Source organism: Condylostylus longicornis, unplaced genomic scaffold, assembly GCF_029603195.1.
Source record: "Condylostylus longicornis isolate FDR11 unplaced genomic scaffold, ASM2960319v2 ptg000110l, whole genome shotgun sequence".
Taxonomy (NCBI): Eukaryota; Metazoa; Arthropoda; class Insecta; order Diptera; family Dolichopodidae; genus Condylostylus; species Condylostylus longicornis.
The window spans coordinates 1,223,352-1,246,093 of record NW_026578078.1 but is presented as its reverse complement, the minus strand read 5'-3'; the positions used below and the strand labels follow the sequence as shown (position 1 = coordinate 1,246,093).

At 30.0% G+C, this 22,742-nt stretch overlaps 3 protein-coding genes across 7 annotated transcripts; 2 read left to right on the top strand and 1 right to left on the bottom strand.

The window, feature by feature from the left end:
- The first annotated feature begins 8,949 nt into the window (after positions 1–8,949).
- LOC129614507 (casein kinase II subunit alpha) lies at positions 8,950–13,650 on the top strand. 5 transcript variants are annotated; one of them, XM_055529148.1, is made up of 5 exons: positions 8,950–9,061; positions 9,159–9,232; positions 9,293–9,607; positions 9,655–10,792; positions 11,272–13,650. In XM_055529148.1, exons 4-5 carry the CDS (start codon positions 9,768–9,770, stop codon positions 11,288–11,290), a joined length of 1,044 nt encoding a protein of 347 aa, XP_055385123.1. In that variant the 5' UTR covers positions 8,950–9,061; positions 9,159–9,232; positions 9,293–9,607; positions 9,655–9,767; the 3' UTR covers positions 11,291–13,650. The 5 variants fall into 5 exon arrangements, with proteins under 5 accessions (XP_055385123.1, XP_055385126.1, XP_055385121.1 ...); XM_055529151.1 differs by having other exon boundaries at positions 8,970–9,232; positions 9,293–9,596; positions 9,661–10,792; XM_055529146.1 differs by having other exon boundaries at positions 8,970–9,232; positions 9,293–9,596.
- Positions 13,651–13,800: 150 nt separating this feature from the next.
- Positions 13,801–15,467, bottom strand: LOC129614508 (transmembrane emp24 domain-containing protein 7). Its single transcript, XM_055529153.1, has 5 exons — positions 15,138–15,467; positions 14,970–15,080; positions 14,530–14,749; positions 14,323–14,476; positions 13,801–14,237 (listed from the first exon to the last, which is right to left on the bottom strand). Exons 1-5 carry the CDS (start codon positions 15,291–15,293, stop codon positions 14,213–14,215), a joined length of 666 nt encoding a protein of 221 aa, XP_055385128.1. The 5' UTR covers positions 15,294–15,467; the 3' UTR covers positions 13,801–14,212.
- Positions 15,468–16,915: 1,448 nt separating this feature from the next.
- Positions 16,916–20,261, top strand: LOC129614499 (activin receptor type-2B). Its single transcript, XM_055529133.1, has 8 exons — positions 16,916–17,347; positions 17,405–17,578; positions 17,761–17,937; positions 17,996–18,138; positions 18,191–18,376; positions 18,452–18,997; positions 19,074–19,166; positions 19,233–20,261. Exons 1-8 carry the CDS (start codon positions 17,299–17,301, stop codon positions 19,395–19,397), a joined length of 1,533 nt encoding a protein of 510 aa, XP_055385108.1. The 5' UTR covers positions 16,916–17,298; the 3' UTR covers positions 19,398–20,261.
- Positions 20,262–22,742: the final 2,481 nt, after the last annotated feature.

The window sequence follows — 22,742 nt, the reverse complement described above, 5'->3', positions numbered from 1 at the left end:
CCGCGGCAGACAGGTATCTGACATGGTTATCCTTAGAATCGGATCGCCCTCAATGAAGTCTCTGTGAGTTCTGTGGGCCAACTTTAGCCCTGCCCCGTCCTCGCCAGAGAGAAGTCGGTAAGTCACCAGCCGAGCTTCCTTCAATATATGGAGGTGCAGTGGCGGCAATCCGATCATCACCTCCAACGCAGCGGTGGGAGCCGTCCGCATCGCCCCGGTCACTCCCAGGCAGGCCAGCCTCTGTAGCTTTTCCAGCTTGGCCCGCACACCCGCCTGCTGAGCCTTACGGCACCATACAATCGACGCATAGGTGACGATGGGCCTAGCAAGGGCCGTATATAGCCACAGTGCTATTCTGGGACTAATTCCCCAGGTCCCCCCGATGAAACTCCTACACGTCCACAAGGCCGCCGTAGCTCTCCCGATAACTCTATCGATATGGGTATTCCAAGAGAGACGATCATCCAGGGTTACCCCCAGATACTTCACCTCCCTCGAGTAACGAATACGTTCACCAAACAGAATTGGGCTCGTTAACCTGTCCCTGCTTCTGCGTCTGGTGAAGGCGACCAAAGTGCTCTTGCTTGGATTTATATTTAACTCAACGCCTTTGCACCACCTTTCCACAACACGTAAATTTTGCTGTAGAAGATCAGAAATAGTGCTCTCAAATTTTCCCCGCACGACGAAGGCCACATCGTCAGCGTATCCCCAGACACGCGCCCCGGAGCCCCTGAGAGCAGCTATTAGATCATCCACTACAATGGACCACAGGAGGGGCGAAAGAACCCCGCCCTGCGGACATCCTTTTGCAGCGGAGATGAAGAGTATATCGTCAGCTATGGTGGACTTAATAATCCTATCCTGTAGCATCCGATTGACCCATCTGCTAGTCGTCGCATCAATCCCTCGTTTGTGCAACGACTCACAGATGACATGATATGGGGTGTTGTCAAAAGCTCCCTCTATATCAAGGAAGCAGCCAACTGCTACCTCCCGCACCTCCAGTGAGTTTTCAAGGACCCCCACCAGACTCTGCAGAGCGAGTACAGTGGACCTTCCCGACTGATAGGCGTATTGAGATTCATGCAAGGGATTGCTTCCCAGTGCACCGTCCCGTATAAATCTATCAATCACTTTTTCCATTGCTTTCAATAGAAAAGAAGTAAGGCTGATTGGACGGAAAGACCTTGGGTGGTTGCTTGATCGCTTACCCACCTTCGGAATATACGTCACTTTAGCCACCCTCCATGCCTGAGGGATGTAACCCCACGCATAGCTGGCGCGAAAAATTCCCAACAGTGCTCTAGCGATATGTTGGAAACCCCTCTGCAAAAATGCAGGATATATCCCGTCATCACCTGGAGATTTGAAGGGCCTGAAAGAGAAAACAGCCCATCTAATCCTGCCCATCGTGAAGACTAGACGGGATCGTTGCCAGTCATCCCTCCTGGGCCAGGGTGCCCCCGGTTCGATGACTGCATTTGAGTGATTCCGAAGAATCTCCGAGTCAGGAAAGTGCGTTGACGCCATAAGCTCCAACGTCTGCCTTCCGTTCTCAGTCATGGAGCCATCAGGACGTTCCATTAGGCCCAACCTGCTAGCATACTTTTTGGAAAGCACCCTGTGAAGACGCGCACTGCTGGGGAGTTCATCAATGCCCTTGCAGAACGCCCTCCACGAGATTCTCTTCGCTTTCCTAATTTCCTTATTGTATTTTGTGAGTGAGTCCTTATACTCTTCCCACGAACCTGACGCTTTGGCCTTATTGAATAGCTTCCTGGTCTTTAGTCTAAGCCTTGAAAGCTCCTCATTCCACCACGGGCACTTCCTATTGCTCCGCCTCGGCTTAGCACGGCAGCTCCCGTGATAGGCATTAGTAATAGCCGCCGTCAGGGCCTCGCTGGCCAGTTCGATATCCATCACCGTTCTGACAGAAGCAGGAACGGATCTAATCCCATCCATGAGGAGCGTTTCGAATTGACTCCAATCTGTGGATTGGGGCACCCGATAAATTTCTTCTGCCAGGCCTCCGGAGACCATGATATCAAACCTAATCTGCCTATGATCGGACATGGATGTCTCATTTGAGACATGCCATCCACCAACCCTACTGCCGATAAATTCAGTGCAAAGGGTGATGTCAAGGACCTCTTCCCTAATTGCATTTATGAATGTCGGCCTATTGCCTTCATTCATAATCATTAATTTATTGCTATATATAAATTCAAGTAGGCACTCACCTCTTTTGTTTATATTGCTGCTTCCCCAGACGGTGTGGTGGGCATTGGCATCACTTCCTATTATAAGTTGGAAGCCCCTCCTTCCACAAAAGTCCACTAGATCCTTCAGTTGCTCGTCCGGGTGGGCACAGTCCCCCGGGAGGTAGGATGAGCACACAATGAACTCTGTCCAGCCCCCGCAGGACTTCACCTTCACCAACGCAGCTACCTGATCCTTAGAACAGTAATCTGGAATGGGAAAATACGTTAGCTTTTTACTAAACAAGATGCAAGCCCTAGGCCTGCCCCCAATTGTATTATCATACAATAGCTCACCTGTTAGGCCCTTAACCTGATCCTTCACTATGTAAGGCTCTTGGATAAGGGCGATATCGAGGTGATCCTTCATAAATCTATGAGCCAGAACATCAGTAGATGCCCTAGCATGCTGTAGATTTATTTGGATGCACCTCACAGCCATATTATTTCCTCCGGCTCTTGTCTATGGGCTTTGGCCCTTTAGACAAAGGCTTTACATGAGCCTTACCTCCCATTGTCGCCTTTTTACTCATCTTGGTGGGCGCCTGCCCTGCCACAGCCTCTTTTGCCGCCCCAGGTGCCACGCTAGCCCCTCCAACAGCAAATACCGAAGCGTTTCCGGGCTTCCCAATGGGCTTGAGCCCTTTTGGTTCCCCCGGGACGCTTGTATTTGGCGTGCTGGTCGATGGTCCTTCCGTTTCCCTTGCCGCCATTTTCGGAGCGACTTCAGACTTTCCAATGAGTTTTGGCTCTTTTGGTTGGCCTGAAGTGCTCGTCGTTGTTGCGGTGGGCACTGGTTTTTTATTTTGTCCTGCCCTGCCGCCAGCACCTTGAGAGGATTTTCTTCCTTTAACCCGAACGGTAACACGGAAGAAATTCAGGAAAAGTCGGAACTCCGCTTTCCGTAGATCTTCCAATCCGGAATCATCCACGGAAAAGGTGATGGAGCAGCCCCCGTCCTTTTCCTTATCCATCCTCAGCACCCTCCAGGAACCTATCTTGAGGCTGGGATTTTGCTTCCCTATCCTACTTAGAAATTTGTCCCTGGAGAGACTGACGGTTGTCTCGTCCTTTGGTACGTAGGTGACGCAGACATGCTGTTTGGGCATGCTGTCGCCATCCAGTACCACGACATCGCAACCGTCCCAAGGCTTTATTTTCCTGCAGACACTGGTTATCCACTCCCTGGTGTTTTGATTGTTGCATGTTACGGATATCCATCCGTCCCTTTGCAACGCTGCAGTGAATTGTGGATGAGAGTCCACAACCCTATCCATTTCATCCATGATGGCTACTTTGATTTTCCCCATCTGGACTTCGGATAGCCTTTCCTCTGGATGCAGTCTATGAGTGATGGCCACCTTGACCTGTGCTACTGCATCCCGATAAGAAGTCATTTTCGGGTTTTGTTGAGGAATGTTCCCAGGGACCTTTTCCTTAACATTGCCCTTCATCGACCTCTTCTTTGAGGGCCCTGCATCAGGGGTGTTGCTTTCCGACCTTTCCCTCTTTTGGGGATGGTCGGCCACAACAACCGATCCGCAGGCCTTCAGCTTTTCCAGCCTTTCTTTCTCGTATCTGCGAGCTTCCTCTGGGGACATGCCATCCCTGATATAAGCCGCGATACGCCGCTTGGATGCACCAGAGAAATATTGTTTTTTTCCCCTGATGTCCAACCTTTTCAGGTCCTCCTCAGTTTTTTGGATAATAGGTCCAAGAGGATCCTGATTATCCGTCTCCATCGGAGGCGCCGCCTTTTCCTCCACTGGCGTGAGAAGGAGTTCCTCCTCTGCGTCAGTTAAGAGAAGCTCTGGTTCCGAAGACCCTTGAGCACTAAGTGGTTGTATGTTGTCCTTAGTGTCGTTGTTGTTGTTGTCACTGTTATTATTTGTCTTGTTGTTGTTGTTGTTATGTTCCATTTCTTGTCCCACGAGTAGCGCGGGAAAGTAAAGTCACCCATGGCAGAGCCCGGCATACCATGGGAAGGCTCATTTAAACTGGAGGGCGCCTGGTATCCAGAGTCCGCATACTAACGACTAAGCTCCCCCTTAGCCACGCAGTCATCGGCATATGCTGTTCCACCTTGACTTGGGACGCCTGTCGTCAGCTGACGTATAGATATAGGGCTGAAACTCACAAAGCAAGAGGCTCGCCGCGAGACATGACCACGACACGAACGTAACTTTGATCGTTTCAATCACCCCTTTATCCTCCGCCATTACCGGGGCCCACCACTAGGAGGTGACAGTGCGGTTTTGGGCCCCCACATTATGTATATACAATATATTATAATAATTTGTTATAATTTAATTGAATAAAACATTAATTTGTATATAAATATACATATGTATATTTTATATTACAGTCTACAAATCCTTACAATTACAGTAGCAATATGATGATGATGACACCTATGGAAGCCTCAATGGAAAATGTTGATGATGGAGTTGAAGAAATACGACGTAAAAAGCGATCAATTCAAATAGACAGAATACAAAAAGTGAGAAAAATAATTTATTTCAAATAATTGTTTTTGTTAAGCTAAATATTATTTAATTTAGGTTAATGAACTTTCTAAAAGAATTCTGTTGTCAATTGATGGTTTTGTAAGTTCAAAATATGATAACGGCAAATGTCTCCAAAGAATCCTGTGTGAAAATAATTTATTTGCAAGACAACAAAAAGATGAACAAAAAATTTGGGTACCTATTTGGAGGTATGTATCATTGTACATAAACCATTTGTTAACACATTTAAAATTCAATAATTTTTTTACTATTTTAATGATTAATTTTTTTAAGTTTGGCTTTAAGCTGGTTAATTAACACCAAAGGTCTTGGTAAGCGCTAAGCTTTGCTCGCTGAATTCATATGACATACAGTGAACAGACAAAAATTTTATTTGCATGTATTTGATATGCGACTTTTAGCTGTAACGGCACATTAGATTATCAAAAAAGTTCTAAATTTGTGCTTTTTGTTATTTTAGGTTTTTCAATTCAACACCAACATTCAAAATAACAAGCTACTTTTAATAAGTATTTTGTTGTCAAAAATTATAAAACAGCTCTTTTCCACTAATAGAACATAATAGGTCTATCTGGTATAAAGGTTGGAAAAACTTTAAATAGACAAAACAATGACGTAATGTTTCACAAAAAAAATCTCATTTAAAAAAAAATAAACCAAAAGCAAAAGTTGAAAAAACTTTGAAAAACTTTATAATTAGGTGATAAACGTCAAATTTTCAAATATTTATCAAACATAAACAAATATTTTTTGGTTTTGCGAAAAACAGAAAATTTTGATTTTGTATAACAAAAGTGTGAAAATTAGAAAAAACCATTTACGAATCCATTTTGTTTATTTTATTTTTAATTAAAATATTTTGAAAAAAAATATTGTTGATGAAGAATTTTTTTTTGAAAAATATGTTTTTGACAGCTTTAATATTTTAAAATTTTGTTGAAACACCACATTTAAAAAAAAACTTCAAACATTGAGAAAATGAGAATTTCATCATTTACTCTCATTTTTATTCAAAAAGATAATACCAGAATCTTTGCATACAAAAAGTTTATAAAGTTTTTTCAAGTTGTATAAAGTATTTAGAAATTTATGCCAGACAACCTAATATAATCGATACAACGTTTTCGCTACAATGCCAAAAAAACTTGTGTTATTAAATATTATTTCTAAATCAAAGTGTACATATGTATGTGTTTTACTCACTTTTGCTAATTTTGAAGTTAGCTGTATGTACATATGTATGTATGCGTAACTGTATAATTTATGGTATACATATTGTAAAAATTAAATATTCAATGATTATGTATTTACAGCATTGCAAAACTTGAAAGCCACAGCTATCGGACTCGGTGGAGGAAATTGCGAAAGTTTTAGAGATTGCAATATGGGCTCAAGAAAATGATCTATAAAACATGTACATACATACATACATACATATGTAATTCTAAAATAATTTAATTTGTCTCTGGCAATTTGCTATTGCTTACATATCTATGAACTTATTAAAAATTTAAAATATATGTATATTAAGAATTAATTTATTTTGAAAATAACAATTTCCAAGTTTAAGAAACAACAGGTATCTTCTGGCACCGATTTTTTTCAAAATCCGGAATCGCTTTTTCAAAGCCTTTGTTACTATTGAAAGTCGTCAATAGTATCTGAAGGGCTTTGAAAATTTATTTAGGGAAATCGTTTCTGCAACTTGTTCACAAAATTTGTACTCAGCAAGTTCTTTAATATTTTAGTGGTCTACTGATCTGAGATTCTGATAACAGGGAAGAGCTTTGTTAAAACTCATATCATCGGTAAAGTCTTAAAACATGTCTGTATTTCATAAATGAAGGATTCAAAATTTCTTCATGCCATTTAGACATGCCTCGACCTGAAAAAATTAAAAAAAAAAATCGAGTTGAAAAAATTCATTATAGATTATATATCCATTGCAGATTCAAAGCTGTTGAAACTAAAGCAGAGCTATGTTCGGAAACTCTTCCGTCAATTGATAGACCTATACATTACAATAGTATTGGTGTCTGACCAACCTCGTTTATACATAAATGTTTGAAATGTTTTTTCAAAAATATAATTGCCTCAGAAAGTCCGCTATTTTTGTTTTTGCCAGTGCAAATTCACAGCTCCAAACGCCGCCATGTTATCTGAGAGCTCAATTGTTTGAAACACAGTGTTATAAGAGTCCAGACTCTCCCTTATATAAACCTGACAAAACACTAAAAATCAAAAATTATTACGAAATAAAATATATATTTTTAAGGGCAGTAAAACATAATATTTGGATAATATATTAAATTTAATTTTATGAAATATATTTAAAAATAATTGAATTTTGTCTAAACTTGATTTATTTGAAATATCTATAATACATGTACAGATACTATAGATATTTCAAATAAATAAAATGTTTTAAAATATTTCCCTAATTTATAAGTACATAAAATAAAAATTTTTTAACTTTAGATGGTCTTACATATGAGACAGTCCCTCATATTACACATACATTTTTCATAATGAAGGTGAAGCTCAGATAAGAAAAAAAATACGCCCCTGTTACGAGTTTAACAATGCTTTGCCTGATGAAAGAGCAGTTACTATGCAACACAATATCTTATCTTTCTATTGGAATTTCTAATTCTTTGACCAATTTATTAATACAATAGGTATATGGAAATTACTGACATATTTTAGCAACATAAGGAATTTAATTCAAATCGAATAAAAATTGCAATGGGTTTGTAAAATATCACAAAACTGTTTGAATGCTTAATTGCATGAAGTTTTATGAAATTCTCAAAATTTTTTGTACTACAATTTCTAGTATGTGGAATAAACGACGCAATTATGGACCTTTCTATTTGAACGGAGTGTTTACATAGGCAACCTTTAAAGTAAAAGCGTTCGTAAAAGGAACGCTAATTTTATGTCTCAAGAGTTGAAACTAATATATAAGCTTAAAAAATTAAGGATTAAGGATTGTATTTAAAATGAAGATGTGAAGACGACAATTATCGGAAAAAAGTTTGCAATTACTGCTGTCATGTACCAAGGAAAAGTACTTGGGTCGCAGTTAGGTGTAGAAATGTGCATTTGTGAAACAAAAGATAAAGGATTAAATAGTTTTTACATCTTTCGTTCAGAGTTAAGACTCACAGTAAAAAATATCGATATGATATATTGTTTGAGTTTTTATTCGTTTTATTTTTTTTAAAATTGAACGTAAATGAAATATGTATGTATAATAAATAACCAAGTATTGTTTTCAAGTATGATTTTTTTTAAAGAGGTAATAAAAAGAAAGATAATATGACACATGAGCAGAAGAAACAAAAAAATAATGAATTTATAAAAATAAAAATACTTTTTTTCTATTCCAGAAAACCTGATTTTTGAATGTCGTATTTTATAACAGAATATTTACAATCAGGGAAATTCGTATAAATTTTTCATACCTAAAAAAATTTATACTCGATTCTACAACTATACGTCTGTATAGTTATTTTCACGAAACTGTAATATATTTTAGCTCTGTTATCATAGTAAAAAATAACGCTTTGTTTGGCGAGCGTATTTTTCACCAAGAATTATTATGTATTCAATTTTTTGTGGAATTAATTTAAACATACATTTTGACGTTGTCAAAATATAATTCAGTTTTTTAAATTGTGTTATTTTAAAACTAGCTGCGGGCTTATTATATTTTAATAAATTCCTTATTAACTAATGTCTTTATGTGGCTTATTATTTATTAATATTTTTATTATTTATTAACTAATGACTTTAGCGAAGTCTTGATGTGGAACTTGCTTTTGTTATTTTATATATCATTAAGAGCGCCTTACTCAACTTTGGGAATGAACGGAATGAAAAATCAATTATTTGTCTTGAAATAAAATTTAGCTGAGTAATTTTTTAATTAGAGTCACGTGAAAGTTCTTAGTTTTGGGTGATTTTCTCAACTTAGATAATTTACCTTACAAAATAATGCTTTCAATATCGTAGATAACTTGAAATTAAAATTTCAAAAAATTTCATACGTACAGATTTGCAATAACATTATATATATGAACAAACTTTTATATTTGAGTGTCACTTTTTATACCAACTGTCAGTTTCTAATTTGGTATAATGATGGTGAAGTTAATTGGGATTTTTTAGCCGACTATGTCGCCCTCCATCTTGGTTGTTCTATAACCTGGCTTCTTCCAAAAAATTATTGAAAAACGGGCACGAGGAACTTGTTAAAACACCCTACAGGTTTTAAATAAAATATTGTTAACTTAAATAATTTATTTCGAGGAATTTTGTTTAGTTAAGTTCTAAGTCCTCTAAAAAATTAAATTATTGATTGCAGAAACTGTGTTGAACGTGAAAAGAAATTTTTCAAGTCTCCGGTTGAGTGAGATAGAAATAGCATAATTTATAAAGGTATATGTGTGAAAAAGACAAAACATAATGGTTAAATTAAAAAAAAAATTTTTTTTGAAGTGTGGCCGACAAATAGTCTGAGGTTTGTGGCAAGGCGGACGAACCTCCAGCAACATAACTTTCATCATTTTTTTTTTAATATTAATATCAAAAGTACATCAAAAAAACTATCTACAATACAAAGTTTGTCGAATTTTTCACGGACTTATGTCTTCTATGATTACAAGATTTTTATTCATAACTACACAAACGTCAAAAAAAACTTTTGGACAAACGTCGTCAGCCATAAGCACTCAGAAAAATTACTTTACACCTCAAAAAAATCTCAACTTGTTAGTTTTATACTGGGCAAGGAGCAATTGAGGTTAATATCATGTAAGATTTATAATTCATATATACAATTTAGGTTATATTTTTTTTAGTTTTAGAATTTAGATCAAGTAATAGAAATTACATAAACAATAATAACTGTGGACAAGAACATCAAGAACCAATTGTTGGCAATTCCGAGCAATTTGAAAATAAAAATTTTAAAATGGTAACTCCAAGTACCGCTCGTGTTTATGCTGATGTTAATTCACATAAGCCTGATGAGTATTGGGACTATGAAAATTATGTTGTAGATTGGGCAAATCAAGATGATTATCAGTTAGTAAGAAAGCTAGGCCGGGGAAAATATAGTGAAGTGTTTGAGGCAATTAACATAACAAATAACGAGAAATGCGTAGTTAAAATTTTAAAACCAGTCAAAAAGAAGAAAATTAAACGTGAAATAAAAATTTTGGAAAATTTACGTGGAGGGACTAACATAATTACATTGTTAGCAGTTGTTAAAGATCCAGTATCTAGAACCCCAGCTTTGATATTTGAACATGTGAATAATACGGATTTCAAACAGTTGTATCAAACATTAACTGATATTGAAATACGATATTACTTATTTGAGCTATTAAAAGCATTGGATTATTGTCACAGTATGGGTATAATGCACCGTGATGTAAAACCTCATAATGTTATGATTGATCATGAAAACCGTAAATTACGTTTAATTGATTGGGGTTTAGCTGAATTTTATCACCCTGGTCAAGAGTATAATGTACGTGTTGCATCCAGATATTTTAAAGGACCAGAATTGTTGGTTGATTATCAAATGTATGATTATTCATTGGATATGTGGTCATTAGGTTGTATGCTTGCCTCAATGATATTCCGTAAAGAACCTTTCTTTCATGGTCATGATAATTATGATCAGTTGGTACGCATAGCTAAAGTGCTGGGCACTGAAGAACTATACGCCTATTTAGATGCATTCAATATTGAACTTGATCCAAGATTCCACGATATATTACAAAGACATTCACGTAAAAGATGGGAACGCTTCGTTCATTCAGATAATCAACATTTAGTGTCACCAGAGGCATTAGATTTCTTGGACAAACTTTTACGTTATGATCACCGTGAAAGACTAACGGCCAGGGAAGCCATGGCACATCCATATTTTTCGCCAATTGTGAATGGACAAGTTAATATACATAATTCATCAATAAAATGCTCAGAAAAGTAAGTAAAAAAATTATCGACAAAACTAATTTGAATAAGTTTGAAAAGAAAAAAGCTTTTTATAAATTTACATATAAAAGATCAAGTTAATACAAAAACCTTTGTTAGTAAATTGGGTACATAATATTTTATGTAACTACTGCAGTTGCCCTTTTCTGATAAGAATCAATTTCGTGGTGCTATGCAAATTGCAAAAAAAAAAGCAAATTCAATTTGAATTTTCCCAATATCACTGAATTCTAATTAAGGATAGAAATAAAAGAATATTTTAACTTGTTTTTGAGTTTCTTATCTTTTATTATAATTCATATTTTTATTATAAAGAAAAAAACCTCTCAAAGTCCACATGTAATTCAAAAAATTACATGTTATTTTTAGTGATATTATAAAACCAGTTTATTTTACCAACATCAAACTCAACAATTCCTAATCTTAATTTAATAAAATTTTAATATTTTTTCTTTTTGTTTCTTTTTTAGGAAAAGGGAAGAAAATTAATTTTTAGATGAGAACAATTTATAACCATCTGTTCAAAAAAGAAATTAAATAAAATTAAAAAAAAAAGAAAATAAAAACAAATTTACCTAAACAAAGAGCAAACGTTTTTTAAAAAAGGAAACTTTTTAAGTTTAAAAATTTCGATTATTTGGAACATACACGAAAAACATAAATAAATAAGTTAATAAATAAAATATAGAAAAGAAACAAAATAACATAAAGTAATTTTTTAAAAAATAGAATATCAAATTAAAAAAATTAACAAAAAAATAAAAAAAAAGAAATATATAAAACATAGCGGAATAATAACAAATAGGATAAATAAAAATTGCTAGATTTTTTTTTTCAAACATTAAAATAAATGAATTAAAAAACATTAAAATATTTTTTGTTTTGCCTAAAATCAAGAAAATTCAATTTTCAAAATAGAATAATATTCTTCCCTTGTTTTATCACTTAACACATTTTAATTTTTGTGTTTATACCAAATTATTTAAAAATAAAAACAAAATATAAAATTTAAAAATTTTAAAAACGCCATAAAAATTTCGTTCTAAACAATACAATTAACGGAAATAGTTTATTTTTAGTTTTCCATTAAAAGAAGGGTTATGAATTTAACTGAGTAAAGCAGATATATTTATTTTGCAATTTATAATAGTCCATTCAATTAAAAAACAAACGAAAAATTAGAAAATGAAATTTCAAAGAAATAAATTCAAAATAAACGGCTTAACTTAATAATCCTATATTAGTATCATATAAAAATAAAATTTAAGCACTCAGAACTAAAGAATAATGAAAAAAACTTGTTTGGCAAAAATTATCGTTTTAAGGTTAAATATTTTTTTTAGTTATTACTGTAATACCCATATATGTATAATTTTTCCTAAGGATATCTCAAATATATATACACATATATATATATATATATATATATATATATATATAAATATATATAAATATACGTACCTATACTGTATACGTCATATTGTTTTATGTTTATATGGTTAACTATGTTATATTATTATGAATGCATATTGTATATTTATATGCTATTATATATATATATGTATTTACATATGTATATATATATAATATGTACATGGATTTATAATTTATGCCTGTAAACATATTATATTTTTATCTTTATAAATGAAATAGTAGTTTAATTATATATATATAAATGTGTATATTTATTTATACATACATAAATAAATTCGTATAATACCAATATATATATATATATACATAATTGTATCTTCTTATAAGAAAAAACTGTCAAAATTGTAATATAAAATATATAAAAGTAAATATAATTAAATTATTATTAAATTACAAAAAACAATAAAAAATCTCTATAAATGAAGTTTACGTTTTAACAAACAGCAAATTATTTGAAAACGTTTTGGTTTTCAGAATGAATTTTTAATATTTAATGTTAGAAAATTATTTCGATTCTGTATCGCCCTTAATTTAGATAAGTTCTGAAATAACATCGATGTTCCATAATTGAAATTTGTATGAAAAAAATATATTGTTGAAAACCTTAAAAAAATTTATTGTTCAAAATTAATATTGGTACAAATATTAAATATTATTTTCTAATAATTTACTTCCTAAAGACATCCATTAGCATCCCAAAATAATTTTTGTATTCATTCAAATTTAAAATATATTTAATATAAAATGATTAATAATGTAGCCGCAAGTTATTTTTGTAAATATTAATGATTAATAATTTTAACGTTTCAACAAATAATAATTGAAAATAGCGAATGAACTCAAGAACTTTTGTAAAGTTTTATTTCTCAAACTCGATATGTAATAATATCGGTTTATTCTAAAATTTTAGTAAAATAATTTTATTGAAATATTTTAATGTAAATAACTCATGATTAGACATATCATTATGCATTTTAAAAATTAAGTTCAAAAATAAGTTGAGATAATAAAAATTTTATAAAGTTGCAACCAGGATTATAAAGTCCTAACTGATTTCGAAGTCACTTCCATTTTAAAGTAACTCATCAGAAACATAATATATACGTTTCTTTTTTAAATGCTATTGAGTTATAAAAAGTAATTATAGACTATGTAGTTATAAAATTTGATATACATAATTAAAAAAGCGGGCATCGCCAATTTATTTTTCTTTTTTTTGTATATTTTTTTTTTGGAGATGTGTGAACGGTGAAATAAATGGTAAGTTTGTTTTTCTTTTCTTTGAGAAGCATACTTTTTTTTGTTAGCTCTAGGTATTATTTGGAAAGTTAAAAATCTTTTTGTAAGTTATTATATAAAAATATAACATAAATAAAAACTTAACATGAAAATTATTAAAACAATTATATATCCTTTTTATAATATGTATATTATTCTATAGAAAATAGCTTAACATATAATGTGTATTTTTATTTTTGTCAAAATTTTTAGATTGGATTGAAATATCGTTTCATATTATAGGTGTATGTACATACATATTTTAAAATTGGAACTTTCAAAACGGAATTGGTAGGGTTCGTATCTGTGCGTAGTTATGCGGGTATTCAAAAATAAAAATCGGTTTTTTTGAATTATTTTATTCTTTGGAAGGTAATTTGTACATATTTTAAAATAAACGACATGCAATTCAAGTTAAATAATCAAAAAAGCTTTCATACTGAATATTTCATTTTAATTTGAAATATGTAATGGCTTTTAATTAATATTAAGATAATAGGAATAAATGGATATAATACATACATCATTAACTTATAGGCAATAGTTTTAATACCAAACAAGAAAGGAAACAAATTAAAACAAAAATGTAATCTAAAGAATAGTTCGTGTTTTTACTTTAAAGCATCCCAGACATACTGAAATAAAACAATCTTCCCTCCATTTATGACATGCTTAAAAATATATTCTTAAAAAATTCGACTAATTCACTTGATAATTGTTTATCCTAAAAAAAAATAAATGTTTGCGAATTATTTTACTATTTTTATTTTAATATAAATAATTTAAGAAAAGGAATAACAATAATTTACAATTTGCGAAACTGCGTAGGATTTATTGGTTTTCGGTCCGAAAAGAAATTTTTAAGTACTAGAATTTGCGTAATAGCTATAACTAAAATTGCAAGTGTCTCTACAAACGCCCATACTAAAACTCTTTCATTTAAATCTTCAGCTCGTTTACGACCTAAAAAGATTGTTTAATTTGAAGAACTTGCAACACATATTTTAAAATTTTACCTTGAGCTTCTCTTAGTCTGTGATGTGTTTGTGCGTCAAGAATTTGATTAAGACTTTTGTGAATGTTTTGAGATGACGTTTCCAATTGTGTTAACACCGTTACATGTTCATCAATGCCAGGTAAAGGCTGTTCTTCTCCAACTTGAAAATCAACATAAACTAATTTATGTGAAAACGATGAAAATTTATTGCTAAAGCAGGCCTTATAAACTCCAGTAATCTTAAATATAAAAATAATAATGTTAAAAATGCTTGAAACGTTTTCAAGAAATTGGTTTTCTTTGAATGAATTCTATTGATATTCATTAATTTTTATCGAAATTTCAACCTTAAACGCTTAATAAATTAATATAATATTTTAATCAAAAATAGAGAGCTGATTCATAGCCACGTAAATCATTGAAATAAGACTATTTAGTTTTTTAAAGTTTTCAACCCACCTCAGCAACAAATTGGTGGCTATCGAAAGTTTGTCTCTGTTGTTCATATATGACTTTTCCTTTGGGATCTGTAAGAGTAACATCTACATCTAAATGAGCCCCAGCTGAAACCTAATACGTACAAACATTAGAAAGTAAAATTTACATTGATTTTTCAATCAATCAAACCTGGAACTCTAAAAATGCAGTTGTGTTTTTTTGTATCATTTCATAAAAACAATCCTCAGCATTGTCCGGCAAATCAAATGTGAACTCAACACAAGAGATCATACGTGTTAAAAATGTGAACATATAATAAGAAAAAAATAATTCGAATGACTTCATTCTTAGATTTATTTATATTCGCATTTATTTCGCACTAATTTTTTATTTCTTTTTTTATGTTGTAATAATGTTTTCAATTTTTTAAGTCAAATAAAAATATTTAGCATTTATGTACTTTGTTTTAAAAATATTTTTTGTAGTAATACTTTAAACTTAAAACTGAATAACATATTAAACACGAAATCATGAACACGATTACGATTACCAAAACTGTCAAAATCAAATTGACACAACATTGAAGCTGTCATGTATTACATTTTTTTATATTACAGATCGAATGCTTGATTTGAAATTGCCGTTGTACGTTTTCAAGTCAAACCTATCATTTTATCGGATCGATTTGCAAGTCAGTGAACCATAAATGTAGTTTGAAATACAAGCAATAACTTCCAAAAACAGAAAGCGTCTCATTCCTAGTTCTTAGTTTCCCAAAAATTTTAAAGTTTTCCATATACAAACTATAAAGAATATGGGTTTTTTATTTTAGGGTGGGTTTCCACTCAATGTATAGACGTTCAGACAATCTTTTTAATCAATCAAAAACTTTGATTTTACTAAAACTATGCAAAACTGAAACGGCTAGCTTAATTTTTAATTGTGTAAAAATATTTTTGTCTAAACAGTGACTATATACGAACAAAGAGCAGAAATACATTTTTTGTAAGCTACAAATACTAAGTATTGTTCATAAATTTTCCTTGATGTGAATTGGGTGAATATATGATTTTTCTGTCAAACAAAATCAAAGGACGTTCACACATAAATTGAGCTTGTGTAGTGCACATCTTTTAAATTTCTCACAACCTCTCTCCAGAATTGAATTGCATTTTTATGTAGATGAGCAGAAAAGATTTGAAAAAAGGATTATTTGAAGAAAAAATGAATCTGTTACTCATTTCCTCACAACAAGCTTCTGTATGCGGTCTTTTACGTGTTGGAAAACTCGTAACTACTATTAACATTTACTTACTTGATATTTATCACTTCCACTTTATTTTTACTTAAAACTTAATAAAAAGTTTTCTTTTTTCATACATGTATGTGTATTAATTATAACTAAAATAAATTTATTCACTTAAATTTTTTATTCTTCACTTCATTCCACACAAAAAGTTATACTAAAAATATAAAATAAAATCAATCAAACTTATAAGCTAACACCCAAAATTGATATAATAATTGTAAAAATGTTTCTACTTAAATAATAAAAACATAAAAAATAAAACGCAATTATTGCCGAAGTCAATCAATTTCGGCAAACATCTGGGTTTTCTAAATTTGCAAAAATAAAAACAAAGAAAAATATTGCGAAATGCATAAAATATAGAAAAAACTAGCAAGAATAAAGACGAAAAAAAAAACAATAATTGCCAAAAGCTTACTTTCGCTAAACTACTAAATGATTCAAGACCTCTATTGATTATTTGAATGGAATCACATAATTAAGTGAGCTGCATATTAATAATTTTCAAATTTTACATTAGACCAATTGTTAATCGCGTCGGATATGATGTTTTCGAAAAATAGAAAAAATATGTTAAACGGCAACTCTTAAAATTGAAGTAAAAAAGCTGTCAAGGAATGAAAAGAAAATTAAAATATTATTACCAAGATGTCCGCCATTAAGGATAAAAGGAAAAGAATATAAAAGTTTTAAATTAACCTTTTAATATAATCATTTACTGTAAAAGATTTTTATACCTAAACCTAAAGATATTTTAAACGTAAATAAATGAAATGTAAAACTTTACTAAAACATATAAATTAATAATAGGCGCAATATTTTATGTACATTTGTTTTTATTTATACTCGACAAAAATCACAAATTTATGCTTGCTATTTGGCAAAAAAGTATAATTTTAGAAAAAAAAAACATACATATTAAGTTTTGTTATAAATAATATTTTCTAATTATCGAATGCAAGTTCGCAAAATATTTTTAATGGAGTAATGACGTTCTGTTTTTGTGGGTAGAATTTAACTTTTTTTTAGACATTTAGGAAAATGATTAGAATTATATTAAAGGAAATTATCATAATAACTGCTTTAACAGGTTTAAATATAAATTTAATTTTTATAATTCTTTTTAAAATTTATTTTTTTTTTGTAGAAATAGCACAAAGTCTCTTGATTAGTAAGACGCAAATTAAATGTGAGTCTTATGACCACAAACGTTGTACTAAAGAAAATAAATGTGATGTTGAAGAAGTGTTGTGTCCAAATGATTCTGAAAAGCCTCATGTTACCTCTAGTTGCTACGTTGTGTGGTCCCTAGACGAATTAGGTGAGAAAACTACAGTATGCACTTATTAAAAAATTCTTTAATAGTAATAATATATGTATGTGTATATGTGTGCGTATGTATGTTATTCTGATATGCATTATGTGTTAAATATAATTCCCTTAAAATTTTTTTTCTCTTAAGTATTTAAGAGGCCTTATTTAAATGATAAAATTATTTTTAAGGTGCTCCTGGAAATATTTCTATGAAGGGTTGCTTTACTGATAACGCTGAATGTAATCAACCAGAATGTATTGCGCGAAATATTAAACCAAATGGTATCATATTTTGCTGTTGTAAAGGATCGTTTTGCAATAGAAATTACACATATATTCCAACGCCAACAACTCCACCTAGTACTTGTAAGACAAATTTTACAATCATTTAGAATAAAGATAGTAATTTCGATATTTATTTTAGCACCCAAAGAGCCTGCTGGAGATAATAATATTTTATATTTCTTGATAGCATTTTTGATTTTGATCGCTCTTATAATAGTTTTTTGTTTCGGATTATGTTTATACCGTCGAAAAAAACAGGGTGCTTTCAATGAAATCCCCACGGTAAGTTTTTAAATTTTCATGTAAATCTTGTGTGCTTAAGTTACGTTTTTAGATTGAACCAGATGTAGCAAATTCTTCGCCTAATTTGGCACCCAGACCTATTCATTTGATTGAAATGAAAGCCAGAGGTCGTTTTGGTTCAGTTTGGCATGGCCGATTAAGAAATCAAGATGTTGCAGTGAAAATATTTTTCGCTCAAGAAAAAGATTCTTACAATACAGAACTCGAAATATTTAAGGTAAAACCAATAATTAATGGATGTTTTGTTATGTATGGTTAAGTATCAAATTTAAAATTTTGATTTATTTTTTAGCTTCCAAGAATGAGACACCCTAATATTCTGGAATTTATTGCTGCTGAAAAACATTTCGAAAAGATACCACAAGAATATTGGTTAATTACAGCGTATCATACTTATGGCTCATTATGCGATTATTTGAAAGCTCACACAATTACTTGGTTTGAATTGTGTAAAATAGCAGAGACAATGGCAAGAGGGTTAATGCATTTGCATGAAGAAATACCGTCGACAAATCCAGATAATTATAAACCTGCAGTCGCCCACCGAGATTTTAAATCAAAAAATGTTTTATTGAAATCTGATTTAACCGCTTGCATAGCAGACTTTGGATTAGCAATGATATTTCAACCTGGACAACCGTGTGGCGATACGCACGGTCAGGTTGGGACACGAAGATATATGGCACCGGAAGTTTTGGAAGGTGCAATTAACTTTACTAGAGATGCATTTTTGCGCATTGATGTTTATGCTTGCGGTTTAGTTTTGTGGGAAATGGTATCTAGATGTAATATTCATAATGGATTAGTTAGTGAATATACACTACCATTTGAAACTGAGGTAAATGCCTGAGAAATATGTTATTTATGCATTTTAAAATCTTTGAACAATTTAATACAAAAATATAAATTTATAGTTGGGGCTTCATCCGACCTTAAATGAAATGCAAGAAAATGTTGTTATGAAAAAAATAAGACCCAGAATATGTGAAGTATGGAGAACACATAGTGTAAGTAAAATTTTTGGATAAATTGTGATGATTCATAATACCATTACCTAAAAAAAAATATTCTAGGGATTAAGTGCAATATGCGATACTATGGAGGAGTGCTGGGATCATGATGCTGAAGCAAGACTGTCGTCATCTTGTGTTATGGAACGCATTTCGCAACATACAAGATATCCCACAACTCCATTATTAATAGAAACCAACACCGATACAACTTTTAGAGACTCATAAATCTTTCAGTAAAATTTACAATTTAATAAATAACAATAGTATGTAATTATATGATTTTAAACTTTAAATTGTTAATTAATTTGAGACTAAATAAGTAATTTTAGATTATATAAACGTATACATTTATATGTTACATATATGTGTACACAATATATATATATATATAAATATATATATATATGTATATATATATATATATATATTCAATTTGCGTATTTATATATGTAAGTATTTTTATATACATTCTTACATTATATATACACGATATTTCATCATGAAAATATAATTTAGCCGTGAATTATAAACATAATTTATTACGTTTATAAGCATAATACTTTTTGTACAGATAATATAATAGTTTATATTATATTAAGCAAAACCCATTTGTACAACTAACTTTGTATTTATATGGTACGATAAATTATATTGTTAATATAATATAATACACATATTTATATTTAATGTGGCTTGCATAGGCGGTTCTCAGATAAATACATAAGTAGAACATTCAAGTACAGATCTTAATATGATTATTCATAATATAACCATATTTAATTTTAAATATTTTTAAAGTTTTTGCAAAAGTAGTTATACATATATAAAAAAAGCTTCAGTTGAAATAAAAACGTATAAAAGTTTGAAATTTAAAGTCACATACATATATAGAATATATCTAATGTAAAGTATACTAGGTATAGTTTTAAAATGAAGATTAAGTAAGTCTTGATTGTTTGTAATAGTTAAAAACAATTATTTTCATTTCGGAGATTATTGACACAGATTTTAATCTATTAGGATTAAAGAAACGTTATAAAACTTTTTATTGTAATCATTTCCTTTGATATGCCATTTAATTATAATTTAAAATTTTATTTTTATTAATTAAAGAAAATTAAGCTTTAGTTCAAAATTTTGATTATACTGACTAATATTGTAGCGTTTAAATATTAGGTTTAATATTTTACAAAATAAAAGTATATTTTCAAAATTTTTGCTTTTATTTTTTCCTTAATTTAAATATAATTTTATTATTTTTCAGTTTGATATAATTTATTTTTTTTTTTTTTATATTGAAGAAATAATCATTAGTTTTGAAAGGATGAACATAATTCTCATTTTCTCAATGGTATCGTATGCAACTTTGATAAAAAATTCAGATAAAATAAAATATAAAAAAAAAGGAAATTTTGAAAATTCGAGAAATTGAAAAAGTGTATTGATTACTTTTATTAAGTTCATCAGAATTATAACGAAAACGAAATATGTAAATTCAAACTTAATTGAATTAAAAAATTGCAAATGTATAAAATAAAATTTTTATATAATATTTTTATAAAACAATATATCATAACTGTGCCAAAAGGAAGGTAAAACCTGATTAAGTAAAAAGTAAGAAACAAGTATTCGAAATTGGTAGAAAAAAAAAACGAATATAACTTAATTTTTAATACAATACAATTTTTCTTATTTTTTTATGCTATGTTGAAATAACTAACTTTCTTTTTACATTTTTTTTAGATTAAAAACTGAAGAAACATATGTAACAAATTTAGTACACATACATTAATAACAAGAAAAATAGGTCATTTACGATATCTAATAAAAAAAATTTAGTTAATATTTGTTTATGTTTATTTAAAAATTTATGAAAATTTTTATTCGAAATATCTTTTTTTCTAATTTGTTTGTGAAGTACTGTCTTAACTGTTTAAAGTTTCATTTTTACAATTTAATCTAATTGAACTGTAATTAAAATAGTTATAAAATATAAATCAATCATAAATAAAACAATTTTAATAAATTTTGAATAAAAATTTTCAAAATTTTTAAAAACCTGAAAGTACAATACACCTGAAAGTCTTCTACAAAACAAATTATATTAATTGTTTATTTTTAATATACACAAAACAACATGAGTTAAATAATAAAAATTTTATTATAGTTTCGTTTCTAATTCAAACCGAAATCATTCAGAATATAAGATTATTAAATCAAAATTTAATTGATATAAAATTATTAAATAATTAATATAGAACTAGCAAGTAGGGGATTTTTTATATTAATATAAAATTATGTACATACTATATAAACGTTTATAATATTTCTATATTCAGTACCTATAGTAGAATATAAGAATTTTTGCAATTAAACGGAAATTAAAAGAATGAAAAAATAAAAATATAAAACGTTGAAATTAAATTTAACAATATTTTAAAAACACGGATATTAAAAAAAAAAACAATATATGTAGACACTTTTTTGGATTTTTTTTTTAAATAGAAATATCTGTCGAAATTTGTGAGAAAGTTATTAAGAAAGTTAAGTAAAAAAATAATTATGTATAAAAAGGAAATATACAGGGTTAAAAGTAATGTTATTTAACACTAAAAATAAATATCAACGTGTACGCGATTCTCGTTTTAGTGCGATTGTTTGATCACCCTTGATATAATTGATAAAAAAGAATATTGGAGTAATATCTGCTAATGAAATGCTGGTACATATAGCTTAGTGAATTGCACTAAAACACTCACAGATTCCACTAACAACAGTGTAGAATAAAAACTTATGATCTGTGTTCATTGGAATTGAATTGTACCATAGAATAAAAAATTGTAACAAGTGATAAATAGAAAAAATGAAAAATTCAAAAATTGCACTTAAGGGTGGCATTATGAGCTTATACGATAATCTTTAAGATTGGTTTTTAAACTTTTCATTTGTTCTACATAACTTTATATTTTTCTATGATTATACAAGTTTTTCAGTAGAATATTTTCTTTTTATAAGTTTCATTTATTTTTCTACATACATAATACATTTTTAAGCAGAAAAGTGAGTTTTTACTGCAGCTTTGTTTCTCTCTAACGTATATAAATGATACTCATTTGCTTTGGATAAAAATGCGATACGGTATGGAAATTTTAAAAGTTATTGAAAATATTAAGATAAATTATATAAGGCAAATAATTGAAAATTTCAAATTAAAATTCCTGTTATATTAATTTTTTTTTCATTTAAAAATAGAAATATTTATCTCGTAATTATACGAGGAAGCGTATCTAATTTTTTTTAAAAAAATGAAAAAATATGAATAATTTTAAATAAAAATTGGAGATATTTATAATATCTAGAATAGTAAAGAACCATCTAGAACAGTAAAGAATAGCGAACTCCAAGAATTATTAGGAATTTTAAGTGGGACCTGGCATATTTTATATAATTTCTAAATTAAAACGTATATGCATAGTGGAAGTATGTATTATATAATATGAGTAAAATAAGTTAAAGAGAAAATGTATATTTGTTGGTGCTAAAGTATAAGTCATACTAATTATGATTTCA

Excerpts from the sequence above, each read along its gene's own strand:
- LOC129614507 (XM_055529148.1), top strand. The coding sequence starts at position 9,768 with ATGGTAACTCCAAGTACCGCTCGTGTTTATGCTGATGTTAATTCACAT.
- LOC129614508 (XM_055529153.1), bottom strand. The coding sequence starts at position 15,293 with ATGAAGTCATTCGAATTATTTTTTTCTTATTATATGTTCACATTTTTA. Across the intron at positions 14,750-14,969 it reads GCCACCAATTTGTTGCTGAG|ATTACTGGAGTTTATAAGGC; the intron begins GTGGGTTGAAAA and ends TTTATATTTAAG. Across the intron at positions 14,238-14,322 it reads CCTACGCAGTTTCGCAAATT|GATAAACAATTATCAAGTGA; the intron begins GTAAATTATTGT and ends ATTTTTTTTTAG.
- LOC129614499 (XM_055529133.1), top strand. The coding sequence starts at position 17,299 with ATGATTAGAATTATATTAAAGGAAATTATCATAATAACTGCTTTAACA. Across the intron at positions 17,579-17,760 it reads GTGGTCCCTAGACGAATTAG|GTGCTCCTGGAAATATTTCT; the intron begins GTGAGAAAACTA and ends ATTATTTTTAAG. Across the intron at positions 18,377-18,451 it reads CAGAACTCGAAATATTTAAG|CTTCCAAGAATGAGACACCC; the intron begins GTAAAACCAATA and ends TTTATTTTTTAG.